This window comes from Dromiciops gliroides, chromosome 5 (assembly GCF_019393635.1).
Source record: "Dromiciops gliroides isolate mDroGli1 chromosome 5, mDroGli1.pri, whole genome shotgun sequence".
In the NCBI taxonomy this organism is placed as follows: Eukaryota; Metazoa; Chordata; class Mammalia; order Microbiotheria; family Microbiotheriidae; genus Dromiciops; species Dromiciops gliroides.
The window spans coordinates 225,951,187-225,973,023 of NC_057865.1; the positions used below are offsets into that span (position 1 = coordinate 225,951,187).

Sequence of the window (21,837 nt, forward strand, 5' to 3'; positions counted from 1 at the left end):
CTGTCCTCTGCCTCTGGGAACAAACAGCCCTTGGGTCAAGCCAAAAGATGAAGTGAAAACTCTCTGCCCTCTCTAAAAGATGGGGAAAATCTAGTCCTCTCTGTCTTGACTCAGCTCATCCCTTCAAGGGGTACCGTGCAGGGAGAGTTAGATTAATTTGCAGGCTAAGTGAAAAGTTAATCATTTCCTCTCCAACCTGATTATGTGGGGCTGTGAGCTGACTGCTGATGGACCTATGAAAAGGAGAGACCCCCGTCCTCAAGGTACAATGGGCATACAGATAGGGTTGGAAAGAAAGGAGTGAGAGAAGGGAGGAATGAGGAAAAGAAGATACCATGATGGAGGGGAAGCTAAAAGAAGAAGAGATACTGAAAGACAGAAACCATAACAAAAACAGAGGAAAAAACAGCAGAGATGGAGGCATGCAGTGTGCACCTGAATAAATATTTGGTTGGCTGAGGCAGAGAGAGAGGGACTGAGATGAGAAGAAACAGAGCAAGTGAGATAATGCATAGGAAAAGACTGTAATGTAAAATATAACACAAAGTACTAGACATTACCGTTAAAGACAGAGAAGGAGACAGTGATAGAGACACAGACTGATGCAGAGAGACTGAAAAAAAAAAAAGAAGTGAGACGATGAGAAGGAATAACGGGGGAGAGAGGAGCAAAATGAATGGGGGTTGTGGTGGAGAGTGAGAGTCTCAATGCCCCTCCCTCTGAGTACCACCAGCTGCAGGCCCCAGCTGTGGGGCATCGATTGACAATATAATTGTCTGGCATCAGTGTGGCATCCAGGGTGTGTGTGGGAGGGTGAGGTCGGAGATAAGAGGCAATGAAAGGGCCAGGGAGGCAGGTGTGGTCCAGCCAGCCCAATGCCAAGGAGAGGGGGCACCTGGCTGCCTGAGGCTCCCATTTGCCTCAACCCATCTCTGTCCTTTCTCCTCCGACCCCCCTCACAGATGAAATCTCTATGAGATCCAGCATTTCCCTGGGACCAGGATTCCCAGCTCACCAGGGACATATTTAATATGTTGGTCCATGGGCCACCTGCAAACTGACTCTTGTCTCCTTCCTTTTATTCTCCCGCACAGCCTCTTCAAACCCCACCTAAGCTCAGCAAGTTAGTGGGCCAAGAAGTAAGTTTCCTTCTAACCCGGCCTCATTATCTATATTACTGAATCCAGGGAATCTCATGAGTTTGAGAGGGGTATGAAGGGGGGAGACGGGTGGTCCAGGGGCACCTAGAAGAGGAGTATGGGAAGAGCTGGCTGGTCCTGGAGACGCCCCCACTCAAAATAACCAGACTTTTCACTACTGACATGTTTTATTAGGAAATAAAAAGAGGCAGGAGGTGGACCTTGGGGAGAATATAGGGAGGTTGGAAAGAGCCTCTTCTCCTTCCCCTCTCTTCTTCTTCTCCAACTTCTGGCTGTGACGTTGCTCTTGAAAGGGGGTGGGAGGCTCAAAATCTGGTGTCATTCCAGGAGACAGGACCCAATGGCTCTCCAGTACCCTCACTATGCCAACACCTCCAACTGGTTGCTTCCTTTCTTCTTGCAGCTTATTTTGTTCCCCTGGCCTCCCTTTTGGCTCTGAATGACCTTCACAGTCATGTTGCCATCTTTGAACTTCACAGTGAACCTTGGGATGAGATTAGAGGTGGGGATAAAGGCTCAGCCCCTACCAGCTCAATGATGGCTTCTTTCCCCCCTGGACCGGGCACCCTCCCATCCACAGGGAATCAATCCCTGATGCCAGATGTCTCAGAAGGCAGTCTGAAGCAACGGAGAGCTGTGCTTAGCACATGGGAAATGCTTTGAATGCTTGTTGAATGAATAAGTGAATTGCAAGAGAGGAAGGACCTAGGGAGAGCTTTCAAAGCATTGTTTACCCACAAGGTAGAGTTCTGCCCAGCATTCTTTGTCCCTTAATGACTCCCCAGGTCATGGTGACCCACTGCTTCCTGGTCATGACCTCCCCAGCCTTTCCCCTATTGGTAATCCTTACTCTTCGGTCACAGTAATTGGCAGCTGCTTCTTCATTTTATCCAGCATAGCCTGGTATAGCTTGGTCAACAACTCAATCACATGATCACTGACAAGTAAGAAGTCTCCTTTGGCGCCCACTGAAGAGATCTTGGGGAGTGGGATGAGAAGAGAAAGGAAACAAAAGGGAGTCACAACAACAATGGGGAAACTGAGGCCTGGATTGCTAGGCCCAGCTCCCACCCCCTTTTCTCCCTCCCCTGCCCCTTTTCCTGGCCTCTGAAGTCATGCACATCCTCTGGGTACCTCAGTGAGATGTAAGCCAAAAAGTCCATTTTGAAGGCTGCTGACCGACACCTCAGCCACATTCTCCAGCCCGATGACAGTCTTGACTTTGGAACCATTGGCATCGACAAGGATCACATGACTCTTGGTCAGGAGGAGAATCCTTGGGGTCATCTGGGGGGAAAAGAGTAGGGTAAATAGGGATAACATTAACAGTTTACATTTCTCTAGTGTTTTAAGGATTTACAAAGTCTTTCCTCCTATGCTCTACTTGTAAATATATTTGGGATAATATAACAGATGAGGAAATTGAGGCTCAGAGACATGGCAACTTGCTTAGGATCATACCATTAGTCAGTGGCCAGGCTGGGACCTCACTGGATTTATTCCACTAGAGCATCCCTCAATGGGAAGAACCTGGTATCTACCTTACCTTACCCACTGCCAGAATCCACATGGTTGCCATGTGGTATGTGTGTGGGGGCAGTTCCAAGGGATGGAGGTTGGGGTTCAAACCTTGCCGTTGGCTCGGTTGACTTTATTCACAGTCTCAGCCATCAGCACAGGACCCTCAGCCACTGTCTGCAACTTGGGTTTCTCATGAAGCTTCACATAGTCACCCCGGAAAGGCACAGGGACACTGGGGGCACAGACAAGGCAAGAGAAAGCAAGTCTGAGGGGGCAGCTAGGTGGCACAGTGGATAAAGCACCAGCCCTGGATTCAGGAGGACCTGAGTTCAAATCCAGCCTCAGACACTTGACACCTACTAGCTGTGTGACCCAGGGCAAGTCACTTAATCCTCATTGCCCCAGGGGGGGGGGGGAAAGCAAGTTCCTTCTGGCTTCCCTTGGCTCCTACCTCTACCTCCCCAGTTCCCCTTTTCCCCAAGTGTCCCCTCACAGCCATCTTCACCTATCCCTGTCTGGACCAGACAGGGCTGGCCCCACCCCACAGGGCTTGCAAATCTTCTGTTTGTTGCTAATGTACCCCACACTGTCCAGTGTCTTTACCTTCCGGGATATGAAGCCTTTTTGCCTTTAAACAATTCACTGGCACAGAGTTTCTCCTTCAGGGCCTCTTTCTTCTGTGGGGAAAGCTGATCCCAATATTTTTTACACTGGACAGAGAGAAAGAAGGACCCCAAAATGCTGATGGAGAGGGTCAGAAGCAGAGATTGGATATGCTAGGGCTGGAGCGGGGCACTTATGTACAGGAGAAATTGGCTGGAAAGAGGCTGTCCCACCCCCTCCAACAGTTTTCTTACCCTGCAGTGGTGGAAAATTCTCTTCAGCTCCTGATTTGCCAGGTTAAAGGCTTTGTAAGGAGGGGATGGCCACCTGTTGTCAGTGATCTGAGATGGCAGGTTGTCCTTGAGGCTCAACAGGAATTTCCGAGCCTGGGGATGGGAGGCAGGAGAAAAAAGTGAGAAAGGAAGCAACCTTGAGTCCAGACATTGAACTTGCAGCAGGACTGAGGCTTCATCATGGTCAGGGAAGTCCAGGGGTGACTGTGGCGGTAGGAGGTGAACAAAGAGGGGAAAGGGTCTTTTTCTTTTTCACCCAAAGATCTGTCAGCTTGAGGATATGGGCCACAGAAATGGGACAGCAGAAGAATGCAAGATGCAATTTGTATGGGGCATGTGCTGGAGTGGAGGAGTGATGAAGAGAATTCCAAATTCCTTATTGACTTTTTCTAGCTTTGAAGGTGGGGATTTGTTGCTCCTAACAATGTAGGGCCAACCCCACCATCTCCTCTTGCATAAAGGTGTGGGAAACTGCTCTCCCAGATAAATGTGTGGGAAACTCCTTGACCGCAGGCACTCCCAAGATGCTGAAGGTTTTTGTTTTGTTTGTTTTGTTTTGTTTTTAAGCAAACAAAGAAAGACAGTACAGCCAGAGTGAATGGAGAGCTGGACTTAAAACCAGGAAGACCTGGGTCAAGTTCTACCTCTGACATCTACTGGCTGAATGACCTTGGGAAATCTCTCAGTGCTAGCATTCTACCCATAACCTCATACAGGACACTATTCCTGCCCACCCATTGACATTGACGCCACCCCTCATCCCTTAGCATCTCTTGTGCAAAAAGAGAGAATACAGTTACTCTCTCTATTCTGTTTTCCCCCTGCTCCCAGCCCTATGTTCCCCATCTGACCCACTCACCATACACCTATAGATGAAGTTCGACAAATGCAAGGCTGCCCCTGACCGGAAATACTTTCGATATTCCTTTCGGGCCTGGTGGGAATGATCATGGAAAGGAAAAAAGTAGAGCAAATCTTAATCTAATTTAATTCCCCAACAATGTACTGGCCTCTTGCTCTATACCAAGGACTTGACTATGTGCTGGGAGATACAGAGGTAAGAGACAATCCCTGCCCTCAAGGTTCTTTTGGCTTCAATCCCAAATCATCAACGGCTTCTTGGATATTTCAATCTGCATATCCCAAAGAAATCTTAAACTCAACATATCTAAACTCATTATATTTCCCTCTGGCAACTCATTCTCTTTTCTGTCTAATCTGCTAGGCAGTGTCTCAAGCGGTCCACCTGTAATCAAGAAGACCTGTCTTCAAATACGACCTCAGACACTAGTTAGTTGTAGGGCCCTGAACAAGTCACTTAACTTCTGCCTGCCTCAGTTTCTTCGACTATAAAATAGGAAAAATAACAGTTCCTACCTCACAGGATTATGAGAATTAAGTGAGAAAATATATGTAAAGTGCTTATCACAGGGCCCAGCACATAGTGTTGTTGCTGTTCAATCATTTTTCTCTGTGATTTCTTGGCAAAGATACTAGAGTAGTTTGCCATTTTGTGCTCCAGCTCCAGCTCTCTTCCTCCACCTCAAGTCTCCATGCCTTTGCAATGGTTGTTGTCCTCCCCCCACACTGCCCCCCTGCCAATGACTATTTTTTTTTTTTTGTGAGGCAATTGGAGTTAAATGACTTGCCCAGGGTCACACAACTAGTAAGTGTTAAGTGTCTGAGGCCGAATTTGAACTCAGGTCCTCCTGACTCCAGGGCTGGTGCTCACTGTACCCCCTAGCTGCCAGCCCTATAACTATTTTTTTAAATTATTTATTTAAAAAATTTTAAATTAAATTAAATTTTTAAAAATTAAAAAAAAAATTGCAAGGCAATAAGGGTTAAATGACTTGCCCAAAGTCACACAGCTAATAAATGGCAAGTGTCTGAGGCCAGATTTGAACTCAGATCCTCCTGACTCCAGGAGGATATAACTGCCCCTACTCCCTCTTTTCTTTTTTTTTTTTTAATTATTTTCAGTTGCAAATTCTCTCACTTCCTCCCCCGTCCCCCCGCAAATGAAAGCAAGAAATATAATACCCATTATTCATATGAAGTGAATCAATGTACTCCCTTCTCATCCTACCTTAGAGTCCCAGTTTGCACAAAGTCTTTCCTGGTCCCAACTCTTAGTTTCACACATACCCACTCTGCCCCCCCCCAAAAAAAACAACAACCAATAAACACAACTCTCCTTGTATTTAATTACTTTGTGTGTATGTATGAACGTTTGTATTAATTTTCAACTTCTATATGCACTTTTCTATATGCTTATTGTCTCATTAGTATGTAAGTTCATTTCCAGTAGGCCTTGTTTCATTCTTTGTGCTTATATTCCCAGCACCTAGCATAGAGCCTGGTCCATAGTAGGTACCTAATAAATATTTATTGATTAATTGATTCTCTGTTCCTTCAACCCCTTTGAGGGCAGAGTAAGAGAGGAGGGGCTGAAATGATAGATTACTCTATCACAAGGAAGCAGAGATTAGATGATGTCTTTGGGTCTTTCTTATTCTAGCCTTCCTTATCTATGATCATGAAGGCCTGTGGACAATGTCTTCTCTCCCCTCCCCCCCCACCTCCCATCAATATCTTCTCTCTGTTAAGTGACTAGCATAATCTGGTCTTGACTGGAATGGGGGACAGAGTAGGGCCTGGGGGAGCCCCCAGTATCCCCAGGCTCCCTTTTTAAATTTACCTTCCATCCTCTCACAAAGGCCTGGATCAGTAAAGTTGATGCTTTTATCTTCCCATAGCGTTTTTTTTGCTGCAGAAAATATTGGTGGATAAGGAAGGGTGCCCAAGGAATCTCCTTCCTCTCCCGCCCCCCCACAACCTTTCCCTCAACTGCTCCCTCCCATGTAGCCTCAGTGGAATAGACAGCAGGATATCCATGTAGTTGTGTTGGGAGAGGGGGATGATAGGAGCCCTGGGGTGCTTCCTACCGCGTTACCCCGAAACCAGGCCGAAATGAGGATCTGGCTTTTGCGCATGAGCTGGTAATGGGTACGGCACCGCCAGCCCCGGTATATCTTCTGGATGAGAGCAGCTAGCTGATGTATTCGAATTCTCCTTTGCTCCTCCAGATAGAAAAGCTAAAGCGGGCGAGGGGGGTGGGGGGGGATGTAGAGGTGGGAGTGGGGGAGGGAAAGCAGAATGGAATGGAGGAGAGATGGAAGAGGGGACCAGCCTCTCCCCCTTCCCCATCTTGCCCCTATCAGCACCAAGGGTCTTCACAGTCTCTCCACAGAACCAGCACATAGGCAGGGGTACACCTCTGCATGCAGAAACCCTCTTGGCTCTATGAGGTGTATTGTCCATTTAGGCTCTGCCCTCCTTTGTTGCTCCATCTCCCTTTTCTAATCCCTACTCACCGAATTGGGGCTACGGATGAAGATCTTGGTCCGCCCAAAGGCCAGCTCCTTAGAGTCCAAGGTGAGTTCTTCCAGAAGCTTCTCTACCCCCTCCCTATACAAGAGAAACAGATGGGGAGATGGGCCAGGGAGGTGTGTCCCATTGAGAGGTACCCTTCCACCCCAAGTGAGAGCTCAGGCACAGGGCAGTCACTCTATGCTCAAGGGAATTGATTTGAACTGAACGCCTCCACCACCACCATATTTAGAAGTTTAGAGTTGGGAGGGGGGTCTGAGAACAGGGTCCTTGTTTCTTCTTTTGGTTCTGCCCTTGGCTCTTTTCCCTCAGCCTGTAAGACCCTGACTTTCTGAGATCCCCTGAACCCTACCCTCAGTCCTTGCAGTGATCTCCCCTTTTACTGCCCTCTCCACTTTCTCCCCATTACCGGCTTTGGCCATGCCAGTGGGGCCAGGTAGATCGGCTCAGCATCCGGTATCTGTGTAGGAAAGCACTGTAAACCTGTCGGTAGGCATAGCCAGCCCTTCGAACTCGAACATTCTCTAGCAGTCCTAGGTACCGGGCCTGGATACCCACTAGGTCAGACGAGAACACACCTCGTTGCTGATGCTCGTTTGGTTTGATGCACCTGAGGGAAAGGTAAGGTTCATGGACAGGTACTTTTATGGGCAAGGCCCCACTGAGATTTTCATTCCCATCCCTCTGACTCTGTTTCCCTCTGCCAACAGAGACCAGGCCCTTCCTATATTCCCCCATGCCTCTGCCCACACCTAGGACCAAGAGATTTCAGGGGAACAGAACATCTACAATTCTGGTATTAATCCCACCTTGATGTAGGAGGCAAAAAAGGGTTAATAGAAAAACCTAAGACCCAAGCTCTAATACAGATCTTAGCTCTAAAAGGGAGTCAGATCCCAGTTAATGGATAACTTATGCTAGATTCTCATATCCATAGTGATCAACATCCATAACGGACCAGAACGGGTCAAGTCAAAATAACAATAAAGGAAAAAGACAACCTATAGAAATTCTAATGAAAAATGATTCTATTTTGAAACTAGCCATGGGAATCAGACAGAGACATGCGCAGAAAAGGCCAAATTTGTCCCCAGATTCACCTTATGACATGTAAACCCCCAAAACACACCTCCACTGAAAAAGGTACCCGCCTCGGGGGTTGGCTTAGGACCCCCAGGAACTCCAAATTAGGATAAGCCCTCCCTTGTAACACCCCTAGGTGGAGAATATTATAATGAGTAGAACAGGCCCTCCCCTGTACCTCCCCAAGGTGGAGGTTATTATAAGGAGACTGATAATCAATTTATCTATACTATAAATATAACTGTCTTTTCTTTCACTATTGGAAAGATACCTTTCCACTTTTCTGGTACTCTCCCTGTGATCACTCACAGCATTGCAATAAAACTTAGGAAACTGAGTCACTGAGTCTTGTAATTCTTTTGGGACGACTCACAATCAATTGGACCCCAAATTCCAGCCCACATCAACCTGGTCATGGTGTATTATTCTGGTGATTAATTGCTATAATCTCCTTGCTAATATTTTATTTAAATTTTTTGCATCAATATTCATTAGGGAAATTGGTCTATAATTTTCTTTCTATGCTTTGGCTCAAAAGAAAGAATTTTTTTTTAGCGGCTTGCTATTTCCTTCTCCAGCTCATTTTTTTTTTTTTACAGATGAGGAAACTGAGGCAAACAGGGTGAAGTGACTTGCCCAGGGTCACACAGCTAGTAAGTGTGGGAGACTACATTTGAACTCAGGTCCTCCTAATTCCATGCCCAGTGCTCTAAACATTGCACCACCTAGCTGCCCCCTAGCTCTAAATATACAATATAATTTTACAATCTTATATCATGTCTATAGTATATCTATATTATAAGCAAGGCATGTCACCTAATATAGTTAGGATTCTTGGAATATAGGTTCTTCATGAGTGTGGCTATAGAGTTCTTAAACTGGGTCCCAGCTGTGGGGGGTCGCTTAAGGGAGGCTTGTTTGGGATCCCCCTCAGGGAACATTGTCCGAAGCAAGGGGTGCTTGGAACTCCACAGAGCCTGTGACAGATCTCGGAATAGCAGGTCATTGTTCTTGTCCAAGAAACCATTCACATCGTACATCACCTGGTGGGAGGGGTGGAGCACATGTGGGAAGTAGGTTAACTAGAACCCCATTGTCTAAGCCTTTTAGCACCCTACTCCCCAGGTTTCCCCAATAACCAGCTTTAGTCCCTATGCCACAATCTCTGGATTTTATCTTCTTTAACTTCAGAACTCCTGTGGACCTCAGCCCTTATATTGTATTCCTAAAATTTCCCCCCCTTCATCTACTCTTCTCTATTCCCCAATCCCCATCTCTTGCTCTTGGCTTATTCCTACTCCTTGGCTTCTCTACTCCATTCATGGCCCATCCCTCCCTGAATTCCCTTCTACCCTTTGCCCACGACCCATCATTCCAGTCACCTTGCCCGCATAGTGTTGGATACGGAAACAGTTAAGCCCCAGGGTGGGGTCATGCTGATGCTGGGCATTTTGGGTGACCCGACTCTCATAGTAATTATGTTTGGAGAACATCTGATTCAGCTTTGCCAGGAAGGTAGAATCAGTGACCATACCAGGCCGAAGACACTCCTCATCCAACATGGCCAGGATACCCTGCTGATTCTGGTAGGTTGGTTGTAAGGAACAAAAGAGATCATTTTTGTAAAGCACTTAGCACAATGCTTGGCACATGGTATGCATTTAATACATGTTTATTCCTTCCCTTCCAGGGAGGGGGAAAAGGATCATCTATCTCAACTCTATCCCCCCGCCAAAAAAAACCCAACACCCAACTATAATCTGGACCTACAAAACATAGAAGTTCCAACCCTTGGACTCTACTTCCAAAGCCCCCATCCCCTTCTTCCTTTCCTTCTTCCCTTTAGTTCCTGACTGATTGAGGATGAGAACAGGTGGCTTAGGATGCAACCTTTATTCACTGGGGATTAAAATATGGGAGAAGAAGAAATAGTGGCTCACATGCTCGATGAGGTTGCAGATGATGCTGTTATCAAAATAGTCAATCTTATCCCAAGCTATACCCTAGGACAGAAAGGTTCAAGGTAAGTCAGAGGAATGGCTCAATGAATGCCAGCTGATACCTAAAGCCCAGAAATGAAGAGTAGCACCTCTCCGAGCTGAAGAAGTGCTCAGTAGGACCGCTTCTCCCTCCACAATTGGCAATGGGTTGAGAAAATTTGAATGGCGGTATGGTGACATGGGAGCACGGGGAAAAGGAAAGGGAGCTGAAAGAAGAACCGGGGTCATGAGAAGGAAGACTATGTCTTGGATAGGAAGCTGGACTATGAATTGTGAGGTAGAAGAATTCTGGGAAGGAGGGGAGAAGGGGAAGGGTAGAAAGTTGAGAAATGCAGAGGGCGTGTACTCTCTGTGTGGAGGATCTGGGATCAAGCATTGATTCCCTAGAATTGTTGACAGTTACATGTAATATAACATGCACAACAGTGTTGTACAAAATACAAAGTACAAAATAGTGTTGTACAAAATACAAATCACACACCGACACAAATTAATCCAACACATGTTAAATAGATTGCCTTTTCCCCTCCCCCTCCTCTCCACTCCCCCCATCCCCAACTATCCTTTGGAATAAACTGAGTGGTGATATTTAAGAGAGGGATCTCAGGGGCAGCTAGGTGGTGCAGTGGATAGAGCACCGGCCCTGGATTCAGGAGTACCTGAGTTCAAATCCACCCTCAGACACTTAAAACTTACTAGCGGTGTGACCCTGGGCAAGTCACTTAACCCCAATTGCCTCGCTTAAAAAAAAAATATTAGCAAAGAGAGGGATCTCTGTCCTCTTTCCCCACAAGAAAAGAACAATAAAAAAACCACTTCTTAACTGTCTGAAATATCACTAATGAGAAATTTATTGGGGTTAACCAAATACTCGGTTATTAGAATACCTGGAATGTGAAACCCTTTGGGGCAAGGTTGCCCTGGATTGGTCATGCAACCTGGACAGTTAGCAGGCAGCAGGAAGGCAAGCAGCTCTCAGGGAGTAAGAAAGCACTTCTAGAAGGTGAGACTGGGCAGAAGAGGGATGAAGAAAGGCCAAGAGAGACCAAAGCAGTCCAGCTCTGTTTCTAAATTTTCCTTAGGGCCTGCCCTTACTCCACGCTCCTGGAGGTCAAACTGAGCAATCATTTGACAGTTGTTCAGTCCCACTTCATACTCCTGCTGGGGGTATGCCTGGGCAGTAGGGAGGAAAGATAAGCGAGCAGGGGCAGCTAGGTGGCACAGTGGATAGAGCACCGGCCCTGGATTCAGGAGGACCTGAGTTCAAATCCGACCTCAGACACTTAACACTTACTAGCTGTGTGACCCTGGGCAAGTCACTTAATCCCAATTGCCTCACCAAAAAAAAAAAAAAGAAAAGAAAGATAAGTGAGCACCTCAAGGGAAGGGGCTATCTTTTGTATCCCCAGCATTTAGCATAGTTCCTCACACATAGTAGGTGCTTACTAAATGCTAATTGGTTGACTGACAACATGGGGACTGGGTGCCCTATATGCCCTGGATGAAAGCTGGGTGGGATCCTGATCAGAGATGAGTGGCTAGGATATGGTGGGGAAGAATGTGGGAAGAAGGTTATTAGTATATTTGGAGGAAGGATATTTACCTCTTTCGTGTATTCTTCCTGTTCTTCTTTCATTGTCCTCTCTATGAACACCTGCTGCAGCTTCTCATTACAATAATTAATCACGAACTGCTCAAAGCTGTTATTCTGCGTGGAGAGATTAAAAGGCATGGGTTAGAGAAGAATGAGCCCAGCATTCCCGGTGACTAGCCCTCCCCTCCAATCCAACAAGCATATATTCAGTTCTTACTATGGGCAAGGTACTGTGTTGGGTACAAGGTGCTTTGACAAAGACAAAACAGCAACCACCATCCCTGCCTTCAAGGAACTTACATTAGACTTTGTGGGATGCTACCTTGGATCTTAGATTTAGAGTTATAAGGAAGTTCAGAGGTCATCTAGTCCAATCCCTCTATTTTTTTTGTTTTTGTTTTGTGTTTTTTTTTGGGGGGGGGGTTTGCAGGCAATGGGGGTTAAGTGACTTGCCCAAGGTCACACAGCTAGTAAGTGTCAAATGTCTGAGGTCAGATTTGAACTCAGGTACACCTGAATCCAGGGCCGGTGCTTTAACCACTGCGCCATCTAGCTGCCCCCCCCCAATCCCTTCATTTTCACAGATGAGGGAACTGAGGCCCAGGCAAATTAAGTGATTTGCCCAAAGTCAGACATCTAGGTAGCAAGTGCCAGAGGCAGGATGTGAATCCAGTAAAACAAATGAGTACATACACAGTGATCTGAGGAGGGGAAAAGGGCTAACAACAAGGGTATAGGAAGAAACTTCCAGTAGGGAAATGGACCATGAGCTGAACCTTGAGTGAACAGAGATTCAAGGGGTGGAGGTGAGGAGGGAGTGCATTCCAAGGATGGGGGTGGGGATAGCCTGTGCAAAGAATCAGAGGCTAATAATGGAATGCCAAGTTTGGTAAACAGCAGAATCAATAAGAATTTATTAAGCAACTATTATGAGTTAGGAACCATGCTAAGTTGGAGATACAAGGAGAAGCATAAGGCAATCCCTGCCCTCAAGAAGCTCACAGTCTTATGGGGGAGACAACATGTAAGAAGCTAATGAAGGAGTCTGTCTGAAATACAGAGTATGTGAAAGGGAGTAATGTTGAAAAAAGCAGATTGGGAAAGGCTATAAATTCCAGGCTGAGGAGTTTATTATCCCTTAGGATTCTTGAGCAGGAAAGTAACATAGTCAGACTTGAGCTTTAGGAAGATTATTTTGGAATCTATTTGGAAAATTGATTTGGAGAGAGGAAAAACTAGAGGTGGGGACACCAGTTAGGGGGTTATTCTGATAGTTTAGTTGAGATATAATGAAGGCCTGGACTAGGGTGGTAGCTATGGGAGTAGGGAGTAAAGAGGACAGAGGACAGAGATGTTGTGAAGGAAGAATAGACAAGATCTGTCAAGTGGTTAGACAGATATGGGTGGTGGTGGGGAAGTTAGAAAGAGGGAAGGGTCAAGAGTGATTCTGTCTTAGACATGTTGTATATGGTGGGAAGCTCTAGCCATAGAACTGAAGGTCAGTAGAGAGAGAAAGTTTGGATGTAGAGATCTAGAAATCATTGGCATAGATGGCCACAGGGAATGAGACAGAGAGAGACACACAGAGACAGAGACACAGAGACACAGAGAGACAGAAACACAGAGACACAGACACAGAAACACACACACAGAGTGACAGAGACAGAGAGAGACACAGAGACACAGAGACACAGAAACACACACACACAGAAACACACACACACACACACACACACAGAATGGATTCTGAATCTTTTGTATGTCCTGACCCCCTGTGGCAGTGTTTGGTGAAGAAGAACCAGGAGACAGTAGTGTCCCTTGGTCACTCCAGCTCTGATTAGACCTCATGCTTCCCATAGGAAAAGCTCATCTCCAGAAATCTCATCATCATGAAGATTGCTTGCGTCAGCTCTGGCACCCAACACCTCATCAGTACCCTCAGTTGCCTTTCCCCCTATGATTGGAAAGCTGGACAGCAAAGAAAAATCTCCTCCCAAAGCCTCCCTTTACACAGAGGTAGAGTTTCTATTAGAATTAGAATTTCCAGTCAACTTTTCATTTCTCACCAGCTGTGGTTTCAACTCCACAAAGTATAAGCTCCTTGAAGGCAAGGATGATGTTTCTCTTTCTTATTTGTATCCCTAGCACTTAGCAGAGTGCCTGCAATATAGCAAGCACTCAAGGGATGTTTGTTGACTATTGATTATGCCCTGGAAGTCATGAGTCAGTCAGTCATCCATCTGTCAGTCAATAAACATTAATTGAAGTTTAGAAAGGGAAGAAACTTGGGGCAGCCAGGTGGCACAGTGGATAGAGAACCAGCCCTGGATTCAGGAGGACCTGAGTTCAAATCCAGCCTCAGACACTTAACACTTCCTAGCTGTGTGATCCTGGGCAAGTCACTTAACCCCAATTGCTTCACAAAAAAAAAAGAAAGAAAGAAAGGGAAGAAACTCACCTTTAGTATCTCAAAGCCATAGATATCCAGCACACCCATGACCTTCTTTTTAGCTGAATTGCTCACCTAAAGGGAGAATGGGAGATAGATTTGTAAGCCAGCCCCACACAAGTACAAGAGCCAAAGGCTCAGTGGGGAGGAGATGGAATTGTGTAGGTAAAAGCACTCTGGGCTTGTGGCGAACAAGAAAGAAACTTGAAAGGTCCTTGTTCTTTTGTCTCTTCACTCTAGAGGACAGGTCTGGGGGAGAGGGAGGGCTGAGGACAGTTAAGTCCTGAGCAATGAGGTCTTTGTCACCTTGATTTTCTCATTGATCCGATTCACTATCCAATTGAAGAGACGGCTATAGATGTTTTTGGCCAGGGCATCTCGGGCATAGCATGCCTGTGAAGGTTCCAAGGGCAGGTGAGTCTCAGGTGGGGATTCTCAGGCTTCGAAGCATCTCAGAAGAACCCAGACTTATCCCCGCCTTCTCACCTGAATTTTGTTCAATGTGGTAACCACTTTCTCTGTCTTTGTTTCCATGGTCCGGGAGCACAGGGCTCTCTCCAGTACCTCTGACTGCAGCCCCATGAGGTCTGAAATATCCTTGATAACTGAGAATAAGACTTGGTGTCAAGAGGCTCTTCCTCCGGAAGAGGAGGAATCAGAAAGTGAGTGACAAGGAAATATTCCATCGAACTTATTTATTTTTAGTATTTAATGTAATATTTGTAAACACAGAAGATTTCATGCAGAAAAACTCAATGAAAGGCCATTAGCACAAGCAGATAAATCAACAAAACTGGAAGGAAAGATGAGCAGCTGGTGGATCGGATGACAGTCTAGACAGATAGGAAACCTCAGTTTCAAATCAAAACTTGTTAGTTATGGGACTTAATCTCCCTCAGCCCCAGTTTCCTCAGCTGTAAAATGAGGATAATAATGGTATATACCACACAGGGTCGTCATGATGATCAAATAAGATAGTAAATGTTTGGCAAACCATAACAAAATATTTAGAGAGATATAACATGTATAAGCTAGTATGATTATTAGCAAAGAGATGACAGAGTTCTCTCTCTCTCTCTCTCTCTCTCTCTCTCTCTCTCTCTCTCTCTCTCTCTCTCTCTCTCTCTCTCTGGGGGCAATGAGGGTTAAGTGACTTGCCCAGGATCACACAGCTAGTGTCAAGTGTCTGAGGCCAGACTTAAATCCAGGTCCTCCTGAATCCAGGGCCAGTGCTTTATCTACTGTGCCGCCTAGCTGCCCCCCCCCCCCCCGAGTTCTTTTAACAAATAGCATAAGACAAAGAAAAATTAAGCTTTATGAAGTATAGACTTCCCAAAAGGCATAGAAAGACAATTTTAAAATTCCAGAATAACTCAAAATAAAAATGAAATCTACAAAAGAAGAAATTAGGAATGAATATAGATCATAATTTAGTGCTCTCAATGCAGAATTTTAAAACTAATCAATTAGAAAAAGATGAGTCTATAACACAGTTTCTCTAAAGAAGTGAGAGATTTACAGATTTATAGTACAAAATTCTGAAGTAATAGAAAATCTGTCAGAAAATAAAGCAAAAGGCAACAATGTTAAGAACAAAAAAATTTCTAAAGAAGCTTAAAGTGATTGACCCTGAAGACAGGATTGAAAAGACAACAAGTCTCGCATAAGAACACGACAAATTAAAATAAAACTCTAAAGATTATAGTATAGGGGAAAATGCAAGAAAACTACCCAGAACTTTTGAAGGTATAAAACAAAGCACAAATAAAGAATAGTCATACATTTTTTCTAGGGGAACAAATAAACATGTGCCTCAAAGTCCAAGACATATAGGGGTTATATTTAACCATTTCAATGACAAACAATAAATTCTACAAGCAGCGAAGAGCAAGATCTTAAAAATTGAATAACCCAAGATTATTTCATATTCATGAAAAACTGCAAAAGAGGATGAAATAATATTCCTAAGGAGAAAGGCACTCAAGCTGCAACCCAAAATGATATACCCTGCAAACCTAAATCCGAATCATTTTTATAAAAGGGTGATAAGGGAACATCATGGTCTCAATGTGAACATGAGAATCAAAGGGGTTTTTCCCCAGTGAAGGTTCTGGGACTAATTAGGGATAACTGATAAGAAATTGGGATAAAGAAAAGTGTCCCCAGGACTCTGATGTATGTCTGTGTGCGTGCACACGTGAGCTCACTTGTGCTTATGAGTTTAGGTTAGAGTATAGCCAGAGGTGGAGGAGAAAGAATATAGTCCAAAGGAGGAAGGTGTAAGGGTTTGTAGAGTGGATTCCAGCTAGGGCAATATTACCTTTTCCATCATTAATACTGCTCCCTGCCACCCCATTGGCCTGGAACTCATCCCCCAGCTCCACGTTTCCCAATTTCAGCACCATGGCTACCACCTCAAGAATATGCTGGAACTCTTCAGTGGAGAATCCAATAATGTCCATGGCATTCTTAGGGAGAAAACAGATAATAGACCCTGGCTTAGACAATGGCCCCTACCCAATTATCCCACCTCATGTTCCCATACTCTGATGCCCACAGATTCTTAAGAAGATTGATATCAGACTCTGACTTAGAAAATGGCCTCTACTCAATTATCCCACCCTGTGTCCCCACCATCCCCTTCTTGGTACCTTGCACAGGGGATCCTCCCTCCTCCCCCCTTCTCAGGTGAAAGACTTGGACTTGAGGAGACAATCTTGGGGACATAAGGTTGCCCAGTGGCACCTGTAGACCATCCCATATCCCCACCTTCATTGCTCTGAAGTTAGCGGCATCATCCATCCCATCTACCCTGGAAGCCTCGCAGTTCAAATATGAGTAGCAGCTCCCATCCTGTTCCAGCTTCAATGCCTCTGGAAAGAGGCATTGGGGAAGAAGGGATATCTTACTCCCCACCTGAAATGCCCATCCTTAATTCCTTTCCCCCCATGAGCCTAATATCTTCCCCTCAAACTCCTGGAGAGGATAAGGACAGAAATGGTGAGAACCTGGGGAAAGGTTGGAATATGTCATTGTCTTCAACTGAGGCTGCAAATATTTACCTAGTACTAAGAGGCAGGACTACAAGGACTACTCTGATCTCAAGAGGTGACTATGTAGTTGGGGAGAAGTATAGAAAATGACCAAAAACCTCAATGTAGCATATGCAAAGTACTAAATGTACTTATGATACAAACAATAGGTATTATGGGAAACAGGTTCATGAGTGATCATGTTGGGCTAGGATAGCTACAAAAGAGGAAAAAGGTCCGGGGTGTGTGGCTGGGAAGACCTGGGTTGTTCAATAAAGTGTCTTTCCCAAGGGTTTCTAGAAACTCATGGAGAAGGATGAAGGGGTAAGTCAGATGTAGGTACATACTCAGCAACTGGGCATCTGCCCCGGCCAGCAGCTGGTAGAAGATATGGAAGTTCCTTTCTCCTTTGACATGCTTTACTACCCGGGATTTTTCCAGCAGATCTGGGAGGGAGTAGATAATGATGTCCTGGGAAGAATCCCATCCATATTGGAAAATATCTTGGCCCCTCTTCATGATCCCCACCTCCCCCCCCCGCCCATCCCTGGGTCTCTGTGGAGTTTGGGAAACTACCTCTCTTCCTACTTCTGCAGGGGCAGATAAGGGAAGAGGAAACACAGTAAGATGAGAGGATGAATGGAAATAGCAAAGTACTTACAATTTGTGATGACACCACCAAGGGGGGAGCCCTTAAAGTCAAATTCAATGTCCATGTATTTGCCCTAGGAGTGAGGGAAACAGATACAGAGACCCGAGAGAGGAAAAAAAGTATTTTCTACCCATGACTAGCAAAGGATTCGTGGATCTGGATAATGAATTAGGAGACTACTAACATCTCCCTCTACCTCTAAGGCCCTGTTTTAACAACCCAGGTGTTTGATCCCACCCCATTCTCCTGAATATCCAGAACATTTCCCTCAAGTCCATCCAAGGTTCCACTCACAAATCTGGAGGAGTTGTTGTTTCGGATCGTCTTGGCATTGCCAAAAGCTGCAGAGATGTGGGGAGAGTATAGATAATGCAGGTAAGACAGGGGAACTGGGAGAAAGCAAGGAAGAGGGGAAAGGCAAAGAGGGACAGTAGTCCTAATGAGGGCAAGCACACTTCAGATTTGGTTATGGATGGACCACAACAGTGGTTGGAGGAACACTGTGGGGGAAAGAAAGCATAGACTGAGGTGGAAAGGGAATGGCATCTTACCCTCCAGCACAGGGTTCGATTGCAATAGCTGCTCCTTCACTGAGTTCACCTCCTCTCCCTTCTCACACACAGCCGCCACATATGACATCACCAACTTACTGGCCTCTGTTCCGAAGAAAAAAACCTCCCATGATTCCCCACTCAAAGTCAACCATCTTCCTCACCCGCCACATTCTGCACCACCCCCCCAACTTTTAGGATCACATTGCACTCTCCACTGAGTGCTTCCCAACATCTATCTCAAATCTTTCTTGCTACAGTTTGTACCTTGGAAACCTGAGGTGGACATGGTTTAGAGGATAATATAGGGTGGACATGAATGCACTACTACATTGGGAAGGGGTATTTAGGGGTTCCTCTGGCCAGTGTCCTCACCAGTTTTCCCAGATCCACTCTCTCCCGTGATGATGATGCACTGGTCTTTGTCATGATCCCTCAGTGATTGATAGGCTTCATTTGCCAACGCATAACTAGGAATGGAGGGCAGGATGATGGTTAAGATGAAGTCTGCAGGGGGCAGCTAGGTGGAGCAGTGGATAAAGCACCAGCCCTAGATTCAGGAGGACCTGGGTTCAAGTCTGGCCTCAGACACTTGACACTTACTAGCTGTGTGACCCTGGGCAAGTCACTTAACCCCCATTGCCCCACCCCCCCAAAAAAGATGAAGTCTGCAGCCAAGGGAACCACCTCTCATTTCCCATCATTAAACTCAGTCACCACTCTCCTCATGGATTGGGTGGAGGTAAAAGGTAGGTGATAAGATCAGAGTCATCAACTCCATGGGACCAAGGGGAATACTCAGGAATCAAGGATAGAGATGGAAGAAACAAGGTAGCCAAAGGAGAACAATGGATGATGAAAGTTGAGAAGCTGGAATTGTTTTGGAGTAGAGAATCTGGGGTTCTCCAGAGAAGGTGGTTTCTTTGGACCTCTCCCCGCACAGGAATTCTCACATGTGTGGCTTCAGCTCATAGAAGTTGTACTCCTTGTACTTATCAATGAATTCTGGGCCAAAGATGGGCAGCTTTTGGTAGGGATTCACGGAGATCACCACATTCCCTATGTAGGTCTGGAATATGGAGAAAGGAGAGCAGAGTGAACCGGTGTTCTAACTAGCTCTTTCCCTGAAAATCCAACTCCACTCTCCATACTCCATACTCTTCTCCAGAACTTAGGGCTTATCTCAAAGCCTGACTGTTCATCTCTAACCCTGCCATGGTGGGAGTAGAAGGGTGAGGTGGGAAGGGCAGGTTCTTATACTTACATAAATCTCGTTGTGCTGAAATCGCTTGTCAAGGTTCTTGAGCAAAGATTCTTCATTCAGGGGATCCAGAAGGACCATGTCCCCCACCCCCACTGAAGTCTCTAGTAACGACATCTCTCTAGGCAGAGGTGTAGAACCTGAGGGAGGGTGGGAAAGGGTGGAGAAGAGTAAGACAGTTTGGTGAGAATTTCTCAGCTCTAAGGAATGATTGGTGTTTTTAATGGAATAGAGTGTCGAAGAATCCAAGGTAGAGCCTTTCCCCCATGAACAAACTTCCATTGAAGTCTTTGGGGAGTTCCCAAAAGAGTTCTCAAGCTTAGGAGGGGTTTCTAAACTAGGTCAGAGTTAGAATAAAAATGCCCAAGGACTCTGCTGGAAGCAGAAACACCCTCTGTCCTGACTCTCCTGTCATGGGAGAGGCAAAGATGGTGAGGAGAACCTTTCCCTTGGGCCATCAGGAGAAAGAACTGGGTGGTGGTGGAGACTAATGGGTCAGAAGAGGATGAAGGGGTGTGTCCTGTTAAGTCCAAGGGTATGTAGGGCTACAGGGCTCCTTGCCTCCTCCACTGAGATTCTGGCCAGAATTCAAACCCACGGATCACTCAGGGGAGGATCCCTTTAACCTAGTACACTCATCTACCTCTTTGAATAGTTTTCTCCTATAACCTCATCCCTTCTTGTTACTATTTGCATGTGATGGGGCAGGTTGAGGAATAGAATTGCCCAAGATGCAATTGGTATCTCTCCCCCAAAGACACAAGAAAGGGCAATACTGTTTTCCAATGCCCAAAGAAACATTGTCAAAACCCCTGGGTCTGTGGATGGTCCTGAACACGCACCTCTTTTTAAACCTGTGGGTTCTATATAGTTTTCTTTTTTTTTTCTTTTTTTTTTAGTGAGGCAATTGGGGTTAAGTGACTTGCCTAGGGTCACACAGCTAGTAAGTGTTAAGTGTCTGAGGCCACATTTGAACTCAGGTACTCTTGACTCCAGGGCCGGTGCTCTATCCACTGTGCCATCTAGCTGCCCCTATAGTTTTTATTCATCCCTACAACCTTCCGGCTTGGACTCTGCCCCAGAGGACACACCCAGCTTTTTAGTAGTGGGAGTGCAGGAGGTGTATATGTGTGGTGGTGGCGGTTGGGGGGAGGAGGAAAGGGGAGAAGGTGCATAGGGTGACAGGGTCAGGGGAAGGGATCTCTAAGGAGTTCTATTGGGAGGTGTTGTTTTTTTTTTTTCCAAAAGCAATTGTGTTTGATCACCCTCCTCGAAGTTGGCACATGGCAGAACTCCCTAAAGTGACATGAGGAGAAATATCCTCTGTGGGACAGGGGTGGGGAGCCAGGTCATGGGAGATTAGGACTAGCACTATAGTCAATGCCTTTCCTGCAGCCTCTATGCCCCCTCCCCACCCCCACCCTTCCATCAAAAGAGCAACACAGGGGGAAGCTAGGTGGCACAGTGGATAAAGCACTGGCCCTGGATTCAGGAGGACCTGAGTTCAAATCTGGCCTCAGACACTTGGCAATTACTAGCTGTGTGACCCTGGGCAAGTCACTTAACCCTCATTGCCCTGCAAAAAAAAAAAAGTGACATTATTTTGCTCTCTTGGCTTTTCCTCTGAAGCTCTTATCGGGGAAGTGGAACAGGAAGGAGGATTCCTGTCAGGAGGTGTAGAAAACCACACTTCTTTCCTTGTCTTTCACCTCCAGAGGTCCCAGAGAAGGGAAGCACTTTTGTTGCCACATCCTTTGGGAAAACAGCTGAAGGAGTTGCTGCAAGTTGGGGTGGTTGGTAGGAAAGAAAGGGGGAGGGGAGGAAAAGACATTCCTCTGGGAAATTTTAGGAGAGCTTTGTCGAGAATCACTGTCCAGAGTTCTCCACGGCTCCATCAAACTCAAGGGAATGAGAGGGAGGAGGGATGTGGGAGAGAGAGAAAAGAGCGAAGAGTCAGGATAGACTCAGCCGATTGGGAAATGGGGAGTGAAAACAGGAGGAGAACAGAACTCACCTGATGTTGGAACAAGAATATAGCAGCAGTAGCAACAGCAATCCTTTGGAAGGCAGTAAGAAACCGAAAACCAGCCAAGACTGGGATAGAAGGCTTAAAGGGAACCTGAAAGCAAAGAAGTAACTCCTTCAGAGGGAGCTGTCCATGGTGGGGAGCTGTGGGGTTGGGTGGGAAGCCCACTGGATGACCAGGACTGAGAGGCGGCTCTCTTCTCCTCCACTCTCCTTTCTT

At 46.0% G+C, this 21,837-nt stretch overlaps 1 protein-coding gene across 1 annotated transcript; it reads right to left on the reverse strand.

Annotated features, from left to right (window-relative positions):
• Positions 1-1,506: 1,506 nt before the first annotated feature.
• Positions 1,507-19,709, reverse strand: MYO1A (myosin IA). The gene is made up of 27 exons (XM_043967934.1): positions 19,596-19,709; positions 19,285-19,400; positions 18,707-18,801; positions 18,332-18,436; positions 18,075-18,121; positions 17,790-17,853; positions 17,476-17,574; positions 16,866-16,969; positions 16,417-16,564; positions 14,583-14,701; positions 14,403-14,489; positions 14,106-14,171; positions 11,657-11,761; positions 9,994-10,056; positions 9,436-9,636; positions 8,870-9,096; positions 7,380-7,580; positions 6,955-7,048; positions 6,526-6,675; positions 6,279-6,347; positions 4,437-4,511; positions 3,539-3,670; positions 3,285-3,391; positions 2,790-2,913; positions 2,295-2,447; positions 2,011-2,138; positions 1,507-1,644 (listed from the first exon to the last, which is right to left on the reverse strand). The coding sequence occupies exons 1-27, from the start codon at positions 19,707-19,709 to the stop codon at positions 1,521-1,523; spliced, it is 3,117 nt and encodes a 1,038-aa protein (XP_043823869.1). The 3' UTR covers positions 1,507-1,520.
• Between the last annotated feature and the right edge of the window lie 2,128 nt (positions 19,710-21,837).